We start from the raw sequence: 22415 nt of genomic DNA, 5'->3' as shown, positions 1-22415 counted from the left end.
GTCTAAAGTATTACTAAATTTCATAAAACATAAAATATTTCGTTTATTGAACGTATTTTACGAAACACATTTTCATGAACATAACGTACATCTATTATTTCTACTGAGAATATCTAATAAAACATTTGTTTACATCGCTTTAAGAATGTGAGTATAATTTTCAATCTTAAATATATAACTTACTTCCTACAGTTTTAGATGGTGATATATAGCATAATATATATTCACTAAATATTGATTGACTAATGGAAGCCTGAATGTCTTGATTTGATTTGTCACCAACGCCTCTCCCACTGGCCTCTGAGTGTGGGAAACCTAATCCTGCCGGGGACTCATGCCTTTGTAATGCTAATGCACTCCTATAAATAGGCAGAGAGGGATCCTCACTCCAGACCACATCTGACTTGCTCTCCTCAGAGAAGCATAAGCTCTCCTTCTAAAACGATGGCTCCTACCTGCATGCCTTCTGCTGACTACTCAAAGCTTTCCAACAAGGAAAAACACAAAGTAAGTATCTCTAATGCTCTATATTTAACACCTTAACTTTATCGCTTTTGAAATGTCTTCTTTTTTTTTACAAAGTGAAGAAGTTGCTAACAAAATTTCTCTTTCCTTTTTTCAGCTGAGAAAACCAGTGGTGGAAAAAATGCGCCGTGATCGCATAAACAGCTGCATCGAGCAGCTTAAGGTGATTCTGGAGAAAGAATTCCACCAGCAAGACCCAAACACCAAGCTGGAGAAAGCTGACATTCTGGAGATGACAGTCGTCTTTCTGAAGCAGCAGCTGCAAAGCCAGATCTCAGCACCTCAGAAAGCACACTGTGACGGTTACTCTCAGTGCTGGAGGGAGACCGTGAACTTCCTGTCTGCCAACTCCAAACTTGATGTCACACTTCAACATCTCAACCGCTGTCAAGAAGCTCAGAGAGCACCGAAAGATTTCCCAGTGTCTCCACGTTCCTCCCAGATCCACCAGGCTCCAGTCAAGCAGGAGATCAGCGTGAACAGGCCTGTGTGGAGGCCGTGGTAGAGACACTGATCACTGAGACTCTCATGTTAACCAGATGGTAGTTTTACCATCGCAAAGTCGGAGTGTATTTTCCATTCCAGAGATTCAGGTCATTATCTCATGTTGGGTTTTGATCAGTGTATGTTTATTGTAATGTCCGTCCTATGGATTAGACAAGATTATCAATTAACCATGTCATTATCTTCATATTGAAGAGTTACATATCTTCTGATTTGTCTTAACTCCAGTGAAGTTTTATTTATTAAATTATTCTAACTCTATTTGTTAACTTTTTGTAATATAAGTCTTGAGCATGAGCATTTTTTACTCATTGCCTTAAATGTGACTTTGAATAAATTCGTAAATGTATTCCTTGTCTTGGTTTGTTCATTAATTTACTAGGCTTTACATATCATTAGTAACCAAACAGTTGGTTGTTGGCTGTTGCACATGGTTACATTAGAAGCAGTTCAACTGGTCCATTTGTAAAGTAATGTAATTAATGCACAGCCATTTACACTTGGTTTTACTTCAATGGCCAAGATCATTTACATTTCTGTCTCACGGAAAGCAGTAAAACTTGGCTTGCATTGAAAGGTCTCATTGCAAAGAATTACCACTGAAATAAATGTATTAAGATTTTCTTTGGTTAGATTTTCAGCATTGCATTTGACATCGAAGTGGCAGTTATTATTGTATTATTATTATATTGTATAGCCTAGTATTCTTGGAAAAGCTCTATACATAGTATTAAATTGCTTCTGATTACTCCTGTAGTAAAGATATTTTGCATCATGACTTAAAGATATTAAAAAATCAAAGCCTATTCAATTAGCCTTTGAAAGTGGAGTACCAATTACAGGCCTAATGAAGAGCTGAAGAGCTGCTACTCACCAAACACTTTTAAAGAATGCTGTTGTTTGTCCATTTCTTTCATATGTTTTGATTTAAAGTATATATGAGTATATTTTACAAAAAATATTAATATAAGTATTTGTCTCCTACTCCGATTAATTCATAAATGGTTTCCCATCTGTTGTTACCTAGGATTAGAGCATGTACACACATGTATATACACATACAGAAAACATGAGCTCACAAGACTGTGAGAAAGACAGACTTAATGTCCCTGTTTATACACTAGAGCCCTGATAGTCAGTGTGTGCTGTCAGCTATGGTTTCATCAGACAGCTGGTGAGCTCAATGGATATGGGCTGAGTTTTTCGGCACATGTGTGGGGCCAGTTTCTCGCAGGATTTCCCACACTCCTGACACAGTCTCGCTTTTCAGCGCAGACACAAAGGAAGTGTGCCGCGCTAAATTATCCATTAGGCATGGTGGTGTGAATTCTGTCACTCCACCACCTCTGATGCACATCCACCTCCTGGGAGAGACCTGTAGGCATGTTAAAATGTAGGCATGTTAACTTGTTGAAGAGATTATTTCATAGTGATTGAATATATAAGTTAGTATATATAGTAGTGTATGATCTGTGTTTCACAATTGGCTGCCATATAGATTTATTGTATATACTGTACAGTATATGCATGCTTTGATTCTTTAATGCAGAATTTCCATATTGCATATTTTCTGTAAAGCTGCTTTGATACAATGCACATTGTTAAAATTGCTATACAAATAAAATAAAATGGAATTGAATTGAATATTGATAATGATTATATATACACATTAAAATCTGCTTAGTGTTGTATAGTCATGGAGAAAAGGAGAAAAGGAATCACAATCAGTGTCAGCATCTGTGTAAGATTAAGATTAAGATAAGGATTTGATAGATAGATAGATAGATAGATAGATAGATAGATAGATAGATAGATAGATAGATAGATAGATAGATAGATAGATAGATAGTAACTAAGAACACTGGCACACTTTTCACACTGTTACAGGTGTGAACACACAAGTCTTCAGTCTAACAAGGTGTGAATTAGGGGGATTAGAAGGCAGAAAAGCCAATACATGCAGTATACATTCACTACTACAGGGTAGACCTGTGGTTTTCAACATGGTCTCTGGGTACTTTCAGAAATAAGTGATGTAACCAAGCAGTCTGTGATCTTAATATTATCAATATTGTATGATACTACAGTGGTGAAGATTATGATATATATCTTAATTATTATATATATCTAATTGAGTGCTCACTAGTGTGGGTTTAATCTAAAGCTAACTCTGTAGCTTAATAACAATCAGAAATAATGTCAATTAAATCAAGTTTAAGTCGAATCATGTGTGTGAGTATTTACATTTAGAATATACACAAAATGCTCACAATGTTATTAGGTTTCTTACAATCCTGTAATAGCTACAAAAAAACAGTATGATTCTATACATTGGCCTGGTGTGCATACATTATATTCTTAAATTCTCGCTCTTACACCTTCACATGGGAATTGTTTTACACAAGTGCGACTAAAGTATGTGGCATGTGCCTTTACTGTTGTGGGAAGCCTTTGGTCTCTGTCAAGTTGTCAGTTGAATTAAGAGACAGTAACAACCCCTTTCCAAAACACACACACACACACACACACTTTTCTATGTCCTAACCCCCAATGAGAGACACACTCCGCTTCCTGGCATCCCCCCTCCCTCTCTTTTCCAGCTCAGGTTTGCCCTCAGGCTTAAGCCATTGATGTTATCAAGTGTTGTGCACAAGCCTCTGATTGGACGATTGAGTGTGGGAAAGCTCAGAGTGTCTCAGACCCATGCTGTTAGACGCCGAGAAACGTATTGTAAATGGAGCATCGCCTTTGTGTGCAATCAGTCTTCATTGTCAAACCTGTTTATGAAACAGAATAGCTTCATTCTAACTATCAGTTATGGCCTGTATTATTGTTATCATGGGAAAGGGATGATACGACCACCCATGGGAGATTTCATTAGATTTCATAGATTAAGAGTTAATCAACACATGAAGATACCAAGTGAAACTTAAAAGTCAGAATCAGATCCAAATCAGATTCAGTGACTTGGTTTGGGAGTTTAAACCGACAATGAAATTGAAGCATGAAAATAGGAAGTTTTATTAAGAATTATTATTAAGCAGAATTATGCTGAAAACTCAAAAAAGAAATCATTATTAATAATAATTGTTAAATTATTAAATAATATTATGTATGAAATATTATTTTTGCTGTTGTATATAGAAAATCTATTGTGTCAGGTATGTGATCATCAGGTTTTGCCAAATATATGAATAAAGATGTTATGTAAACTGAATTGTATATAAGATAAAAGTGTATTGCATTGGGATGCCTACAGTACTAAAGTACAGTAAAACATACTTAAACTTAAATGTGAAACTCTGTGCTTTTAAGGTTCATGTCTGAGATGTGTACCCAACTTTCATCACTTTTGTGCACACAACAGGCGTCATTAGCTTATTTGCATAAGAAGCAGCAACAGATGGAAAGTAAACAAATTACTACGAAATCTGTATATATTTTATGCACATTATTACAAAATATTCAAGCACATTATTTGAAGTCTCGGTTTTAAATTTTATGGATCGAAAGTGTCTGAAATGTTCATTAAATTAAGATTTGAAGTGTACATTCTGTGACAGTGTGGAATATAAAAGAACTGAGAAGAAAGTCATAAGTTAATTTTTGTAAATTGTCTTTATTAAACAAACAACACCAGACACACAGTGTCAACTATACATTTTGGTGCATTAAAGTACCAAGATGAGAAAATGTACAATTTCTCTGCTGCCTTTATAAAAGGACAAAATCGAATCAAGGATTACAACAACATAATCCAACAAGTCATTAAATGCTTATTCTAAGATGCAATAGTAAAGACATCAAGACTTTACGTATTAAAAAAAAAATTGACACAGCAAACTTATAAAGTTCAATTTCTAACAGTCTTCAATATGAAGAATATACGCATTAAGTGCTTCTCAGTAAGAAGAAAGTTTCAAAATCCAGATTGGAAATATGTGGAAATATAAATCTCCTACATTTTAAGAGATGGTGAAACTACCATCTGGTTAACATGAGAGTCTCAGTATTCAGTGTCTCTACCACGGCCTCCACACAGGCCTGTTCACGCTGATCTCCTGCTTGACTGGAGCCTGGTGGATCTGGGAGGAACGTGGAGACACTGGGAAATCATTCGGTGCTCTCTGAGCTTCTTGACAGCGGTTGAGATGTTGAAGTGTGATGTCAAGTTTGGAGTTTGCAGACAAGAAGTTCACGGTCTCCCTCCAGCACTGAGAGTAACCGTCACAGTGTGCTTTCTGAGGTGCTGAGATCTGGCTTTGCAGCTGCTGCTTCAGAAAGACGACTGTCATCTCCAGAATGTCAGCTTTCTCCAGCTTGGTGTTTGGGTCTTGCTGGTGGAATTCTTTCTCCAGAATCACCTTAAGCTGCTCGATGCAGCTGTTGATGCGATCACGGCGCATTTTTTCCACCACTGGTTTTCTCAGCTGAAAAAAAGGAAAGAGAAATTTTGTTAGCAACTTCTTCACTTTGTAAAAAAAAAAGAAGACATTTCAAAAGCGATAAAGTTAAGGTGTTAAATATACATCATTAGGGATACTTACTTTGTGTTTTTCCTTGTTGGAAAGCTTTGAGTAGTCAGCAGAAGGCATGCAGGTAGGAGCCATCGTTTTAGAAGGAGAGCTTATGCTTCTCTGAGGAGAGCGAGTCAGATGTGGTCTGGAGTGAGGATCCCTCTCTGCCTATTTATAGGAGTGCATTAGCATTACAAAGGCATGAGTCCCCGGCAGGATTAGGTTTCCCACACTCAGAGGCCAGTGGGAGAGGCGTCTTCAACAATAGAAGAGGCATCAATTATTCCATGGTTAACCGGCCTCATGGCTCCCACAGTGGGGACGGCCTTCTAGATCAGTAGCACAGACACAAGACAGGTTGTTAGACTTTTATTACCTGGGAACCTTCCCTTTGAATGATAAGCTGTCTACATCTGGGCATGAAAGTCTGATAATTTCCCAAGGGCCACTGGCATAAAGATAAAACTTTACACTGCTTATCTGGCTCACACACATTTTAAATTGAACTGATATTCAAGATAGGAAGGAAAATAATCACAACCTGGTTATTTGAAATGCCTCGGTGCTAATGAGCTTTTTTTTTTTTTTTTTTTTTTAAATGTATGTATTGTATCAGAAATAGGTAATGTTAAGAGTTCTTTTGTAGAACATTTTTGCTGGGTTCTCATAGCCACACATAAAAAAAACTAAGAGGAATGCATTCACAGCAAATGTCAATTAAGCACAATTATCCCATGCCCTGGAAGACGGCACACTTCTATTGTTCTGGGCACCCTCCCTCCACCCGTGAATTTCGGGTTATAAATGGACAGACAGTGTGGGAAAGTCAGGCAGGATCTTGCTCACACGTCCTCCAGTCAATAGAGTCACCCCTCCTCGAACCGCCACCACCCGCCCACGCGCACACACCCTTTGAACCTGCTGCTTAGCTAGGAGGTAGCACGGGTTTGTCGGACGCGTGCATGTTCTCAGTGGACTTCATCTGCTCCCTCCATTCCCGCACTCTTCCTTCCCCCTTCTCTATCACTACATAGACATGTGCATAAACATCTGCATTACAGCTAATTCAAACTGAGGATTTAAACATAAACTTCTCTTCATCTTGAACAGTTTCAGTGCATTAAAGTACCAAGATGAGAAAATGTACAATTTTCTTGAACTCGTCATCATCAAAGTCTTAACCATGTCAATTTGATATTAAGCAAAATTTATTCACAATTAGTTTGATTTTCTTATTTTTTTTAGTTATTTGACATCAAAAAGTAAAAACCCTAACTGGACAGGTAGCTTAAAATTAGATAATTAACATTGTTAGTGTTCAAACAACCATGCAAATGTCTATAAACACCATATGCTCTTTGGTGGTTTTGGAGGGAAATTTGTATGTACTTCATTTAGTGGCTCATTTTCACCCCTCAAGCTACACATTTCTTAACAATGACTCACAATGACAGATGATGCCACTAAAAGAATGTGGACCTTTTTTCCATTAAAGAAAAGCCCCATAATACACCACATATCCAGGCATATAGTGTCTCTATGGCTGTGCACCCAGCTGCCCAAGTATCTAAAGTTTGGCCAATGCAGCACTCTCCAGCAAGGAATGTGTGAGAGCTTCGACCTGTGTGTGTTTCCCACACTTTGGCTCCATTCAGCAACGGCTCCACCCTGCCTCCACTGATCCAGTGTGCTCCATTATTCCACAGTCTCAATAGACCATCTGGACTTCTGCTAACACATACAAAGCCTCCCACTCTCCCACGCACACCTTAGAAAGGGAGGGCTACAGGTAGACCTCCTGTTGACAGATCTCATCAAAGTGCAGGAACCCATAACCACAACACATACACACATCCCTGAAGCAATGTATACAGCCAAGAACCATGCACCTGTCTATGCAAATAGCTCCTATTTATCTTACTTCTGTTATCACAAAAAATGCAGATTCACCTGTTGAACATTACATGGCATGAGCTGTAATAGTTAGGTCTATAAATAAGAATAAGCATGAGACTTTCTATTTTGGAAAAGCACAGATTCAGTTTTTTTTTTCCATCAGGATTCAGGATTTTCTTTCACAGTGCTTCCCGTTTCCCTCTCTTTTTGTTTAATGACCACAAACACACCATCAACTGCTGCCACTTTCCTAATGGGGCAGAAGGTATGTGACAATGCCACAGTTTTGCGCTCCAAGTGGCTTTTCATGGTTCGCCTGAATGCCAGGTCATGTGACACTGGAATGCCATTGAGTGTTTCCTCACATCAAGGCTGAAATTCCACCATGCTGAGGGGAGGTCAGGGCTTTCCCATCTAACATACTGAGGAGCACGCTCAGCATCTGCCTCTCTCGCTCCCTGTGTGGGGGTGAGAGTGTGTCAGGCAGGGGACACACCGTCAAAGCCTGGTTTTGGAAGGAGGCACCCATGTATTGGGCCTTTGCAAGTTACTTTTGGCGGGAGCTGGAAGTGAGTGTGGGAAAGGATTTGGGGTTAAGCCCTCCATAACAGCCCACACCACCCGCACACACAGATGATTCAAAGCATGAGTGCTGTTAAATGGAGTGATGCAATAACACAGTTATGCACTTCAGCAGGTGCTCCTGTTATATTAGTTTTTCAGTGTTGAAACATATTGTAATCATAAGACTTGTCATAGGTTACAACCTTGAAATATTTCTATGACTTTGAATAAACAAGTCTTATATGGATGGATTTTGTACAACTGCATGCAAGTAAAGCTATAAAAATGTAATCCTATTATAATTCTTTATATTCATATTCATAGCACAAAATTATTTTTATTTTATTTGCTGTAAGCTATATTATAGGTTGAATCCATATCTATTTTATTAATACAGTAAGGCATAAAATTGAATGAAAAGGCCTAAATAAATTTGTTATCGCATGGTAAATTAAAGTATTAGTCAACACATGCTCTTTGCTCTTTCACTAATATGAAGTGTGCTCAAACATCTGCACTCTGCACTTTTACACGTTGGTTTATGATGTTTTCTACTTTCCCAAAAGATTCCAAAGATGAGCACTATACTGCAGGCTGACTTAAAGGTTAACAGTATATTATGGATTTTCAAATAGAGTTTTAAAAACTAATAGTTCAATTGTGAAACTTGAGCTTAATTTGAGGAAACATTGTACGTAATACGGAAACACCAGTTAAATACAATAAGGTTTGGGGTTAATGCAGGCTAATGTTATATCCATGATGCAGTCCAAGTATGCCATTATGCATAATTCCATAATTAAATTAGGTTTAATTTTTATTAATTATCTCCATGCTTAAAAGTAAGGTTGATTTATTTATGCATCTTAGCCATCTTAACTGCCATATCTATTCCAAGCATTGCATAGATAGATCTTGAAAAATCTATGAATTTTGTGACTATACCTTATTAAAAAATTACCCACCTCTAAAATAGACAGCACCTGCTTAAGAAGTAGGAGAATGAATGTGAACTTATGGATATTATTTTCAAAGACACTATCTGTAAAAATATAGTCATAATAAATAGCACGTTAAGAGTGTATGGCCATTGTATTGGAAATGTGAAATGACCATGTTTATCAAGTCAAATTTCTCGTGTTATAATTTTTTAATGAACTGCATTTCCATGCCTTCTCTTTAAGTGCAATAAAAACTCTTTTTTGTCCACTTGTGACCATTGCATTATCTGATACTTATGTCATGATCCGTCATACACACACAATTTTGTATTTTGTGTGTTTGTTGACAAAATTGACACACACAAAATACACAGACACACACACACTATATATATATATATATATATATATATATATATATATATATATATATATATATATATATATATATATATATATGTATGTATGTATGTATATATATATATATAAACGTGTATGTATGTATAAATATATATACATAAACGTGTGTGTGTGTGTTGTGTGTGTGTTTGTGTATTTTGTAAAAATTCAGTTTGGGAAATAAACCTATTGATTAACATGTATGTAACACAAACACACACACATATATATATGTGTGTGTGTGTGTGTGTGTGTTTATTACATACATGTTGTAATGTTTTTTCCCGCGTTTTCTGAGGTAGATTTAACAAAGTCACTGTTTTGACGTTTTGTCTAACTCGGCACGAGCGCCGCAGATCTGACCAGTAAAAAAAGAGCTGAACGTCACCACGGCGTCTCCGATTGGCTCTCGTGGCAGCATGACAGCACGAGCATAAACAGAGAAGGCGCGCGAAAACAGTCTGTATAAAAGTAGGGATGTTTTTTGGCACGTGAACCAAGCGCACGCGACCGACAGGCAGCCCTGAACAGCAATGGCTCCTGGCACGCGCACAACTTCTCAGGAGAAAAACGACAAACCCAGAGTGAGTATTACCAAATGCATTAGTATAATATAAATAATAACTCCTCGACAGATTTTTGCACGAGCTTGTCCGTTAACGTGTCGCGTCTCGTGTTATTTTAAACAGTTTAGAAAGCCAGCGGTGGAGAAACTGCGCAGAGATCGCATCAACACTGGGATCGAGCGTTTGAAAGTGCTGCTTAAGGACGACCTGGATCCCAGATGCAGGCTGGAAAAAGCGGACGTTTTAGAAAAGGCGGTTGTTTACTTGAATAACAGCAAGTCGTTGGCACGCGCATCTCCAGACCGGTTCTTCACTGACGGCTTCACGCGCTGCTTGGAGGAGAGCGCGTGCTTCCTCAACATGCACATGATGAGCGGTCAGGCTCATGCAATGCATCCCAAAGCATCTGAAAGTATCAGTGTGAATTTGCATGCTCTTAAAGGAATCCCTGAATGCACTGGGGCAGTTTGGAGACCTTGGTAATTCCTAACAATAACAAAAAAAAAAGACATTTATTGAGGCGTGTTCAAGGTGCATAGAGTACTTCTGTGTTTATGTAAACAGCAGCTGTTTTAGTGCATATACCTTCATCTGTGTGAAGATCATTATTCTTTACAAATTGTAAAATAAAATAATAATAATAAGTAGAAGAAGAAGAAGTAGGGGGCACGGTGGCTTAGTGGTTAGCACGTTTGCCTCACACCTCCAGGGTCGGGGTTCGATTCCCGCCTCCACCTTGTGTGTGTGGAGTTTGCATGTTCTCCCCGTGCCTCGGGGGTTTCCTCCGGGTACTCCGGTTTCCTCCCCCGGTCCAAAGACATGCATGGTAGGTTGATTGGCATCTCTGGAAAATTGTCCCTAGTGTGTGATTGCGTGAGTGAATGAGAGTGTGTGTGTGCCCTGCGATGGGTTGGCACTCCGTCCAGGGTGTATCCTGCCTTGATGCCCAATGACGCCTGAGATAGGCACAGGCTCCCCGTGACCCGAGGTAGTTCGGATAAGCGGTAGAAGATGAATGAATGAAAGAAGAAGAAGTCATGTATAAAAGAGCAAAGGTGTGGATGAGTCTAAGGTCTATATGAGTAGACACTAGGCCCATAAAATGGACCTGGAAAATATAAACTGTCTGGTATTGTAATTCCAATATTGCATCGGATATGTGTTTGTATTCCTGCGATTATTGCCTGTAAATACGTTACTGATGATGCTTATTATCATTACATGGATTTGATCTATCATATTGATAGAAGTGCCAAAGTATGTCAACAACAAGACAATAAAAAATTAACCTGGATATTAATGTTTGTTTCAGCTTCTGGATTCATTTATACCTTTCCGGTCTAACTCACAGGCCACACACACCACTGTTATAGCAAATTATTACCTCTACATTTAAGTCACATAATAAGACTTCTAACGGTGGTGGGTAAACAGTCATATACTTTTCTTCTACATACCTTTTTCCTTTTAATCTGTCAGTAATTTATTGAATCTCATCAAATAATACTAACACTGGAATAACACAACTTCTATAATCACAATAACAATGTTCAACCTGATGTATAAGCACATTTCTCATAAGGAACTGCGTAGTAGTATGAACTCTGTACGTCAACATTGTTCATCTGGATCCAAGCATAAGATCAGGTTTGTCATACCTTCTAAACATGACACTGTGGATTGTCTCAGTTGTCGGTCCTTCAGAGCTTTTTTAAACATTTTGGCCAAACTGAGACCCTATTATTTTTTCCCACTGACTGAACAGCTGATCTAATTACAGACCCTGAAACCTTAAGTATGTGTGAGGGATTCTCTGACAGCACTCGTTCCCAGGCCAGCACATCCCTCATTTTACAGTGTGTTAATAAGTGTGTCTTAGAGCCACGGTAAAGTGTCCGAGGTGTGTGTTACGGGTCTGAAGTGGGGATGCTTTGAAGTTAGTGAGTCATTTAGGGTCTTGTATATGACCACCTACCTTATTTTAAGTAGAGAAAAAGGAAATAGAGGAAAGTAAAGTAAATATCAATGTAGGTTTCATTATCCATCATTATCAGGTTGCTTCTGATAATTGATGAACAAAAAAATCCAACAATTGTTTAGGATTTAATACCCATGATAAAAAAGGAAGGGACATACTATGATCTGTTGAGCTCTTTTTCAATAAATCCCTTGCAGCCTTAAAGGCTAACAGAGTGACATGAAGTGTTTCTGCTCATAAACCCCTTAAGGCGCTAAGAACCTGTGACCGTACCGTCGCTTTACACTGTGAAGTGTGGCAGACAGACAAGAACAACAGGAGGTGCATTACTAGCAAATTGATTCATTCATTCTTCATTAACTAAAGGAACTGCTTTCTCTAGAAGTGCACCATAGTTGGCATACCAGTCCATCTTAGGTCACCACACATACACACACATGTGATTTCTGGAGGCAAAACCCACAGAGATGCAAACAATGGTTCAGGGCTGAACAAAGAACTCTATGGATTGGCTACTCTAAACTGCCCCAGATGTGAATTAGAGTGTGAAAATGTGTGTATGATGTCCTGTGATGGACTGGCATCCCATCTACAATGCATTTCCGTTTCAAACTTGATGTTCCTGGGATAAAGCAGCTACTGAATGACAATGAGTTAGACTTCCAATAAATAGGTTCTCGTGGGGTCTCATGGCATCTTGAAACAACATCCTATATGGAAAATTCTCTGACACTATGCGACTGATTATCACCATGTTACACATAAAAAATGAGTTGTTAGATCTCAGAAAGAGAACCAGTCGTGTTCAAATAAAACTGATTATTAACATGCAGCTGATTTGATTTTTCCATCATGTATTAGATATTTTTATTCTACGATTTTTTTTTAAATTCAATTGTATACTTTGGCAAATGCTAAATGAAAAAAAATGTTTACTATTTCTAATGATGAAGAAATAACTGGCACAGTACACTAGATGGCAGCACTTATCTTACACTGGAGCAATTATAAAGCGCTTAATAGCAGTTTGAGGAGACAATTATTTCTTTATTGAGTCACAGCTCAGGATTCCCTTGTTTCACTAATAACATCACATGATCTGTAGGATACTGAGTTGACTTAATTACAACATTTTTACTACAGGACGTTCAATTACAATCCATAACTGCTGTTAATTCCCTTACTTCCAGTGAGCACTCACTAATAAGCAGCATTATATTGTTCTGTTTTTAATTAGGTTTTTAGAAGCTTGTATTATTTACTTAATCACTTACACCATATAACTCATTTTAGATTCAGAAAAAAAAGGTAGACAATGTCAGGGTAAATTAACTAGCTCTGTATTTACACTACTGTAACAATTTTATACATTGAAGTTTGGTAAACTCCCATGTGAGAATTTTTGAAGATATAGGTAAGCAAAAAAGTACAATTCAGATCTGATTCCATACTGAAACACAAAAATGAAACCAAATGACAGTAACAGAAATTATCAGTGCAATTCGGATCCTCTCGCTTTCATCAACACTATTAAAACTTGCAGTATCGGCTGATGATGTGCCTGTTGGCTGGGAAACTACCAGAGGCAGCTTTTATGTAGTTTTCCTAACTCTTTTCACATATTTAAGGGTTGTGACAGTAGTTTTTTTCTGTTCAGCCCAGAGGATCATCACAAGGAGACACTGTTCCATAAAGCCTCTGTTGTGGAAACAGAGACACTTTAAAAGGCCACTTCGGTAATTAGAAATGTTAAATCAAGACGGAGAGTCATTATTTCATTATTAACGTAGTTTGTAGACAAGTGCGATTTTGTGGATGAAACATGAAAGTTCTCAGCCCATGTAGGAGTATTTCCAGTCTCTAAGCGGAACGTGGGTCTCCTTTACAACCTGCGGTGAGGTCCATCTGAGAACGTAGTGCGGGCCGCCGGGCTTGTCGTTGGTACCTGAGTGAAAAGAAAATAATTAGCTAAAGGATGGAGGATGTTTTTCCTAGTGTAATACATACAATGAACATGTAAATTTATATGAAAACTATGATATTATACTGTTGGCTATTTTGCTCACCCAGTCTTAATTCATTGGGTATGTGGGTTTATATATATATATATATTCACCTGATGCTCTGGAGCCCCCAAATGGCTGTTGGGCCACAACGGAACCTGTCGATTTGTCATTGACGTAGAAATTTCCTGCTGCGTTTCTGAGTGCTTTTGCTGCCTCATCCAAAACAGTCCTGAAACAAGTATTTCCAGACCTTGGCAGTTAATTTACTATTTCTCAGAAACATGAAAATTAGCAACAACATGGTAACACCCTGTTAGACAGAAAATAACTTATGTAAGCTAATTTAAGAAAAAAAAAAATCTGAAAATTAGGTAATACTTACTGATCTTGAGCGAACACGGCTCCTGTTAGTGCATATGGAGACGTGTTATCAATCAACTCCAGCACTTTCCGGTAGTCGTTCTCAGGATAGACATAGACAGTCAAAACTGGTCCAAAAATCTCCTAAGAGGGAATAAAGAATTGTCTATGTATCAAATTAGACAGTAATCAGATTCTCATTTTGATTTCAGACATAAGTTTGCTATTACATAATGACCACAATATACAGAGTATATTGAGCCTGTGCCTATCTTAGGCGTCATCGCCAATCAAGGCAGGATACACCCTGGACGGAGTGCCAACCCATCGCAGGGCACACACACACACACTCATTCACTCACGTACTCACACACTACGGACAATTTTCCAGAGATGCCAATCAACCCCGTGCCCGGAGGAAACCCCCGAGGCACGGGGAGAACATGCAAACTCCACACACACAAGGCAGAGGCGGGATTCGAACCCCCAACCCTGGAGGTGTGAGGCGAACGTGCTAACCACTAAGCCACCGTGCCCCCAGGAAAACTCAAATAATTAAAATGTAAACATAAGTCTAAAGTCACAATGAGCACTTAACAATTATCTCAAACATTTAAGGTGCAAAATGAAAGAAAATGTAAGAAATGCTTAATAAAGTGTAATAAAATAGTGCAAAGTGTTAAATATAAATATAGAGATACTGCTATGATGAGCTGACTTTTCCTATTTTATTTACAATTTCATAGCTCACTGCGGCTCATTTTCTGCTCATCAGTTGCCGGTTACTGAAGAGAAATCCAGTTGACCAGCACGAGACAACGATATAGCGCAACCAAACATGATACTGTTACATGATTGGCTGTTAGCGTGTCACTCCCTATGTTGCTAGGTTACCAGAGAGTGATTTCCTTTGTTAATGCAACCAAACTTGCTTCGCAACCTCAGTTTTCTTCCAATAAAGTATAAAAAAGTATCTAACATTTTATAGAACACATTTTTTATTGATATTGATCACGTGTCTATCGCGATACATATAATTATCGTTTTATCGCCCAGCCCTAGGACGAAGTGCAGTAATGAACAGCTGTTCTTATAGTACAGTATATGTAGATGGAAAGTGAGATAATATACTATATACTTTATTATTTATTTAATCTTATTTAGTCATGTCTGAATTATGCCACTGTACATATGATTCTCTCTTATGTATAAGGTTCAGTTTGTTCTGGTATACAAATATGAGTTTTCTGGCAACCCAAAAAGTGAGGCACACGTACCACTCCATTACCTTCTCTATTACACCACTTTGTTTGTTAGATGTGTCCTAATAGTTATGTTTTGAATATTCAACAATGTGTTATTCATGAGTGTATCTTCAAGTTCTTGAAAACAAAATCTCTTCAATCGCCCATCGCTAGTGTAAATACATCACCTTGTATAATCGATCTATTCTTTATGTGATTTTCACTGCATCAGTGATTTATTTGTATCTTGACTTGGTTACATGTTCATGACCTCACTGAATTTAGTTTACATGAAGGGTCTGTTTTCACAGCACAGCAGCTACCAGACACCTACAAATTACCAAATACAAAGGCCACAGAGCGAATACTCCGACTCCTACTGAAGGAAAGGATTTGTCTGATTTGTCTTATTTTACAGATTTGCTATAGATTGCTTTCTTTCAAGTCATGAATGTAAAAGAACTGAGTTTTCATATATTTACCAATTTAAATGGTACACTAAATGACAGGAACTCGCTGTACGATGTGGAGCACATTATTAAAGGCTTACTTTACATGTATGCTTATGCAAATAAAGTTCAGTAGGATGCAATCCTTGATTTTCAGGCTTTTGTAAATGTTCTTTTTTGAAAAAAGCTTTTGATAAATGAGGCTCAGTGATATATATTCTTTATAGATTCCTTAGTTGTAGCTCTGCAGATTTGTAAAGTGAGATTTTCATCCTGTGAAATTAAGCACATGATACAGCTCAGTAGAAGAGACTGGCTTATACAAACAACCCAAAGTCCATGCATGCACCAGTCTGATCCTGTTTGTGTGTGTGTGCTGCTTGCTTATAGTCAGTGTTATTCCTCTGGTGCATTATGAGATAAATACCTCATTCATTATTTTATCCTGCGGGTCTTTGGTTTCAATAATCGTCGGCTCCACAAAGTATCCTTTTTTGTCGTCACATTTTCCGCCAGCAATCACAGTGAGATTGGGAGATGATTCGGCATATTGGAGCCAGCCTTTGATCCTGCCAAAGGACTTGCAGAGAACAACAATGGAAAAGTAAATTGTAGGAACAGAAGATATAATAGCATTATTATTAATAAGTTCATTCTTACCTTGTCATCAATCACTGCTGAGAAAAATGTGCCAAAATCCTGAACGGGCTGTGAAACGTAAGATTTATAATCTGTAATCTGTGTTTATGTGTAATTGACACAATATCCTGTATAGGTGTGAGATGATATTTATAACTGAAAACTGAAAAGATTCTACTCACATCTCCGACTTTGATCTGTTTGTGCACATTCAGGAGCTCTTTTTTAATCTGAGGCCAGAGTGAGTCTGGGACATACATCCTGGAACAAGCTGAGCATTTCTGCCCTCCGTATTCGAACGCTGAGCGAATGGTTCCAGTCACCACGCTGCCGATATCTGCTGACTTGTGCACAAAATGAAAGTTCTTCCCGCCACATTCTGGATCGAACAAAGCAAAAACAGTAGGTTCAGAACAAAATGTAACTGCATATATATAGTGTGTGTTAACTCACTACAGGGACAAGCTGAAATTCTTTTCCATATGCACGGTCCTGACGGGTTGTCGGAAGTGCTTACTTTAAGTCAAATCAAGGTTCTAATAATACAGTCATTTATTTATTCTCCAGTATCAGCATTTTGTAATAGTCAATACGTTTTACTCCACGAAAACTTGTTCAGGACTGAGGACTTTTTGGTTTATCTGCAACACGATAAGCTTTAGTTTTAGGGCTAGAGTTTTAGACAGTGAGTAAAGAAAGGTTTGTTGTTGATATAATGTAAGTGATAACACAAACAAACTTGGAACGTTTCATGTGAAAAACATTTTCAAAAATTCCAGGATAAGTTTGTTAGTAAATGGATTAAAGCCTTCATAAATGGCAACCGTTTGTTTCATATTTCATAAGCCTTCAGGTTTTGATGGATTAGGTTTTCTTTTCTTTTGTAAATTTCAAATGACTTGTATTCGATAATTAAAAAGGGCATGACCCGGGGTGGGCAGGTGGTGGGGGTTTGTTTTTTCTTTTTACTTCGTTTCTATTATTGTTATTGTTGTAATTCTTTTACGTTACTCCTTTTTCTTGTAAAACCAAGAAAATTTTTGTTTGCAATAAAAAGACTTCGCAAAAAAAAAAAAGGATTAAAGCCGCTGACCTCCAGCAACACGAGGGAAGTTTCTGTAGATGTCCAGATTCTGTGCCACTTGTTTCCACAAGTGCTTAAATGTTCTGGAGAAAATAAAAAGCCAGTGTATGTTAAACTCACTATATATTTGTATGTTCATTCCTGTTAACTTAAAATATTACCCCAACCCATCCAACAAACTTCACAACTTCACAGTTCTGTCACTGCCTTTAAAAGAATGTTAACTCTTGGTGAAGTGGTAGGCTAAATCACTTTGCGGAGGGAAGAAAAAACGCGGGGCATACGGGACACTGCCGGTGAAGTTGATTCCAGCCAGATGCTCAGAAGAAGCGACAGTGTCTCCAAAAACTGGACCGTCAGCTGGAACAAACTGGATGATGTTAGGTGGCAAGCCAGACTCACGCAGAATCTTATAGACCGCATAGCTGGCAGACATAGCTGCATCACTGGGTTTCCACAGCACCACGTTACCCTGACCAAACACACAACAACTTCCAATAAATTAAGCAACAATTAAGTAGACAATAAAAATGAGCTTTGATTCATGGGTTTAAGATTTGACTAGAGGAAAACCAATTTCTTGCTTAATCTTAAAATGCAATGAACTCACCATTATAGCTGGCGTGCCAGCCAAGTTTCCACCAATGGCAGTGAAATTAAAAGGAGCCACAGCAGCTACAAACCCCTACAAAATGAGTAAAATGGAAAGATCAGTACAGTACTGTGTCAATATTGCACCTCCCTTGTGCATCAACTCAAAGGGCTCTAATGCTGAGATACTGCAGATGTACACTATTCATCTATAACAAGTACATACTTGCTCACAAAAGTCCAGTGAACTTCATTATGCATCAAATACAATTGCAATGTTTAAACCTAAACAAAACCAAAAGTTCCCAATCTGCACAATCCATTAGTTCAAAATGGATCAAAACTTTATGATTCAGAAATGAGACTTTTTAAGAAAAACGTTTTCCCATAAAAACTTTGTTCAAAATTTTCAAACTGAATACCGTAAAGCCAGTGATGTGAATTAAATTGCAACGCGACTGGACGGTATATTTACAGTCCTATTTATTGCATCTTATATTTTCTATAATTGGAAAAAAAGAAACAATTTTTAAATATTAAAGTCATGATATTCTATAAACACGGCATTTTCTGCACTTTTTGGTTTGTGTACAAACTGAATAGCACTTGAGGTGTTTCTGAAAGACTAGCCCACCTCAAGCCCACGGTACAGCATGGTGTTGGTGCTGCCATCACTGTTCAGAGGCTGCTGCTGCTCCAGCTCTACTGCGTGCTTGGCGTTAAACCGGAAGAAGTCAATGAGCTCAGCCGCAGCATCGATCTCAGCTTGCACGACGGTCTTACCCTAAAACAGCAATAACGTCACATTTTTAGAACACAAGTCAGGCTGTAAAAGTGCCAGTGTGGATAACTCCATTCTGCTTATTCACTCTACCTGGCCAATCATTGTCTTGGCCAGAACCTCTGCTCTCTTCGGTCCACTGAGTTCATCAGCAGCCTTGAAGAAGATTTGGGCTCTGTCTGCTACTGGTTTGAGGTCCCATTCTCTCCTTGCTGCAACAGAGGCCATGATAGCTTTGTTCAGGAGCTCCTGTGGTGAAAAGGGAAGTAAATAGTAAATGGGCCAAAAAAGTCCTTAACTGCTTAAGATTGCAAATTTATTAAAACTAGCCATCATTGCTGAGTTAAAATGCAGAATCCATCCATCCTGAATCTGTCCATCCATTTAATTAATCCTTCTGTCCAAATCACTCTGACATTCAAACATGCAAATCCAACCCAGGGCTTATTATGTATATGTATTTAGATAGACAGATGAATAAATGGATATTTCACCATCCAAATTGGTTCATCCAGCTATCAAAATGCATATTTTTTATATTTATTCTTTTGACCATTCTTTTCAACCCATCCTTACAGTAAAAAATACATCCATGCATCTCCGTCCCTTTTTCTACAATTTTAACAATTGTCAGTCAATTTTTTGATTAGAGGAAAACATTATCTTTGTGAATTCTCAAATTGCAGCACTTCAAATATTTTAAGTGACTCAAAAAACATCCTTACCTTATCAGCATAACAGAACTTGGCCACTTTGTGTGCATGATTAAATGGCTGTAAACAAGAAAGGTATAATAATGTATGATCATTACTGTGATAACACTAATGTTATAGCTTAATTATGCACAGAAAAATGCCTGAACTAAATGACCGTACATCCAACTCTACTGAACAGTGTAGGCATTAACACTAGAGGCTTGAGGAGAAATTGTTATATTGTGTTCTATATAAACTTGTATGTACTCACAGATAGCTGGTATCTGATATCTTTGGTCCATATCTGTTCGTCTCCAATCACACAAGGAATCTCTTCCGTCTTTCCTTTAAGGTCTTTTAGTGCCTGGAAAAATAGTGCAAGTTGTTCTTTAAAATGCATGAAAGTGCCTTGATTTTGCAGAGTAATTAGGGCTTGTGTGTGCAATATTCACCTTCTCTAGCTGTGCTCTTTCTTTGCTTCCCTCTTTGAACGACAAGATCGGTTCATTCTTAACCTCCACAGCTGCACAAGGGAAGGTCTTAAACCTGCAGGGAATATTGTTGATTTTGTGTCACGTTTCCAGACTTTTTTTTTTAACATGAACTTACAGTTAGAAAAAATGGCACAACATACAGTGGTGTAAAAAAGTGTTTGCCTCCTTCCTGATTTTTTATTTTTTGCACGTCACACTTTAATGTTTCAGATCATCAAACAAATTTAAATTAGTCAAAGATAACACAAGTAAACACAACATGCAGTTTTTAAATGAAGGTTTTTATTATTAAGGGAAAACAAAATGCAAACCTACATGTCCCTGTGTGAAAAAGGGCCCCTAAACCTAATAACTGGTTGTGCCACCCTTAGCAGCAAGAACTGCAATCAAGTGTTTGCGATAACTTTGCAATGAGTCTGTTACAGCGCTGTGGAGGAAATTTGGTACACTCATCTTTGCAGAATTGTTGTAATTCAGCCACATTGGAGGGTTTTCGAGCGTGAACCGCCTTTAAGGTCATGCCACAGCATCTCAATAGGATTCAGGTCAGGGCTATGACTAGGCCACACCAAAGTCTTAATCGCTTCAGCTTGAGGTCACGAAAAGATGGCCGCACATCCTTCAGGATTAGATCTTTGACTAATATTAAATTTGTTAGATGATCTGAAACATTAAAGTGTGACAAACATGCAAAAAATTTAATCAGGAAAAGGATAAACACTTTTTCACACCACTGGAAATGTCGGACGGTCGCATGTCTAAAGAGAAATACTGAACAACTCTCTGGTCCAGAGGGTCAATCGCAGGGACGATAACCAACTTTGGCCTTCTGTGAGCTCATGTATAAGGACGAGGGCAGGTAGTGTTTTCCTCTGGGTGCCCGTGATAAAGTACGAGCAGCTGTTCAAGCAGACATGTTGGCTGGCATCATATGTCATGGAAGAGCTAGCTATATAAGAGTGAACAGTTGTCTTTACCAGTGGGTTTCTCCTAAAGAACCTAAACGCTTACTGTCACCTTTCTGATTATCATTTTATTCATTGTCCAGTTGTTTAAGCCAAAAATAATTAATGTTAATTAAAGCACAGCAGTCAAGTCTTAAAGGTTTTGCTCAATGTTATGCTGAATTGTGGCAAAAATGTCTGGTCTGATAACCTGCACAAAACCAAACCATCTTCAGATCACCACCCATCAAACTGGGAGCAAAGTACTACATACTTGTCCTACTTCCTGATACTATTAACTGGCTAACTAGCTAATTAAGATTAACCACTAACTAACCACAACATGCATTTTAGAAAACATGCATAAATTGTCTAATCACCTGATTGTCAGTACAGTAAAGTCACATCATACAACCACAGCTGCATGTACTTTATACTATCAGTAGAAACAAATGCACTTGTTGCGTTTAGGGAATTAGGAACAAATTTAAAAAACATAGATAAAGAATATAAAGACTTAGGGAATGGGGTTTCCACGTGCACGTGCACTATTCTGCTGGGATTTGAAAGCTCTTCCCATTTTCTGACCCATTTCTCGTTTTATGCGCGTGCTGTTTGTGCTGCACGCGCATAAATCAGGAGCCTTTTACGTTCATGACATTATGCAACACGTCAGAGGCTCGTGACAGGTTACATATCGCTTCGCAAAATTCTACTATAGATAACAGAAGAAATGCATAACGTCACTTTAGTTTAGATACGAATATTTAACATTTATTTGGATATAAGGAGTAAACGTTATCCCTGTCAAATGACTTACCCTCTCGAGGACATACAGAACAGCGAGCGCACGCGCAGCATTTCTCAATAAGAAACAGATAAAAAACCAACTTCAGCAAAAAAAAAAAGGCGTCTTTTTACGTTAAAAAGAGGAGGCACTTAAACGACTTAACAAAAAATGAATTCAACAATTTCAATGCACAACTTCTGACACACAAGTTAAAGGATAGCCTGAATGCTAAGCCAAGACTAGCGGCATTCGTCAAATACAAGCTATACTATTATTGTTTACGGGGGGAAACGCCTAAACAATAAGGAGATGTGTTTTTGATTCTTTAAATATACACATTTTTAATAAACACAACGCGTATATATTTAATAAATAGTCGTGCTATATATATGTTTAGCTTAATCTTGTAATCCATAACCTTTAAAATAAAAGCAGAAAATTTTGTCGC

The 22415-nt window shown here is 38.0% G+C and overlaps 4 protein-coding genes across 4 annotated transcripts; 2 read left to right on the top strand and 2 right to left on the bottom strand.

The window, feature by feature from the left end:
- The first annotated feature begins 415 nt into the window (after positions 1–415).
- her15.2 (hairy and enhancer of split-related 15, tandem duplicate 2) lies at positions 416–1250 on the top strand. Its single transcript, XM_060858204.1, has 2 exons — positions 416–507; positions 623–1250. Exons 1-2 carry the CDS (start codon positions 445–447, stop codon positions 1028–1030), a joined length of 471 nt encoding a protein of 156 aa, XP_060714187.1. The 5' UTR covers positions 416–444; the 3' UTR covers positions 1031–1250.
- A 3617-nt stretch (positions 1251–4867) lies between these two features.
- Positions 4868–5708, bottom strand: LOC132838159 (transcription factor HES-5-like). The gene is made up of 2 exons (XM_060858347.1): positions 5577–5708; positions 4868–5459 (listed from the first exon to the last, which is right to left on the bottom strand). Exons 1-2 carry the CDS (start codon positions 5637–5639, stop codon positions 5052–5054), a joined length of 471 nt encoding a protein of 156 aa, XP_060714330.1. The 5' UTR covers positions 5640–5708; the 3' UTR covers positions 4868–5051.
- A 4116-nt stretch (positions 5709–9824) lies between these two features.
- Positions 9825–10586, top strand: LOC132838170 (transcription factor HES-5-like). The gene is made up of 2 exons (XM_060858367.1): positions 9825–9930; positions 10036–10586. The coding sequence occupies exons 1-2, from the start codon at positions 9880–9882 to the stop codon at positions 10393–10395; spliced, it is 411 nt and encodes a 136-aa protein (XP_060714350.1). The 5' UTR covers positions 9825–9879; the 3' UTR covers positions 10396–10586.
- Positions 10587–13214: 2628 nt separating this feature from the next.
- Positions 13215–22204, bottom strand: aldh4a1 (aldehyde dehydrogenase 4 family, member A1). Its single transcript, XM_060858203.1, has 15 exons — positions 21998–22204; positions 20192–20285; positions 20011–20103; positions 19770–19817; positions 19138–19293; positions 18898–19047; positions 18283–18357; positions 17957–18144; positions 17682–17755; positions 16771–16967; positions 16610–16657; positions 16377–16529; positions 14279–14400; positions 14007–14125; positions 13215–13835 (listed from the first exon to the last, which is right to left on the bottom strand). The coding sequence occupies exons 1-15, from the start codon at positions 22036–22038 to the stop codon at positions 13723–13725; spliced, it is 1671 nt and encodes a 556-aa protein (XP_060714186.1). The 5' UTR covers positions 22039–22204; the 3' UTR covers positions 13215–13722.
- Between the last annotated feature and the right edge of the window lie 211 nt (positions 22205–22415).

Source organism: Tachysurus vachellii, chromosome 22, assembly GCF_030014155.1.
Source record: "Tachysurus vachellii isolate PV-2020 chromosome 22, HZAU_Pvac_v1, whole genome shotgun sequence".
Classification (NCBI taxonomy): Eukaryota; Metazoa; Chordata; class Actinopteri; order Siluriformes; family Bagridae; genus Tachysurus; species Tachysurus vachellii.
The sequence above is the reverse complement of the archived record's forward strand: the minus strand, read 5'-3'. Positions and strand labels throughout refer to the sequence as shown.

Excerpts from the sequence above, each read along its gene's own strand:
- aldh4a1 (XM_060858203.1), bottom strand. The coding sequence starts at position 22,038 with ATGCTGCGCGTGCGCTCGCTGTTCTGTATGTCCTCGAGAGG. Across the intron at positions 17,756-17,956 it reads AACTTCACCGGCAGTGTCCC|AACATTTAAGCACTTGTGGA; the intron begins GTATGCCCCGCG and ends TATTTTCTCCAG. Across the intron at positions 16,658-16,770 it reads AACAGATCAAAGTCGGAGAT|CCCGTTCAGGATTTTGGCAC; the intron begins GTGAGTAGAATC and ends TACGTTTCACAG.
- LOC132838159 (XM_060858347.1), bottom strand. The coding sequence starts at position 5,639 with ATGGCTCCTACCTGCATGCCTTCTGCTGACTACTCAAAGCTTTCCAAC. Across the intron at positions 5,460-5,576 it reads CCAACAAGGAAAAACACAAA|CTGAGAAAACCAGTGGTGGA; the intron begins GTAAGTATCCCT and ends CCTTTTTTTCAG.
- LOC132838170 (XM_060858367.1), top strand. The coding sequence starts at position 9,880 with ATGGCTCCTGGCACGCGCACAACTTCTCAGGAGAAAAACGACAAACCC. Across the intron at positions 9,931-10,035 it reads AGAAAAACGACAAACCCAGA|TTTAGAAAGCCAGCGGTGGA; the intron begins GTGAGTATTACC and ends TATTTTAAACAG.
- her15.2 (XM_060858204.1), top strand. The coding sequence starts at position 445 with ATGGCTCCTACCTGCATGCCTTCTGCTGACTACTCAAAGCTTTCCAAC. Across the intron at positions 508-622 it reads CCAACAAGGAAAAACACAAA|CTGAGAAAACCAGTGGTGGA; the intron begins GTAAGTATCTCT and ends TCCTTTTTTCAG.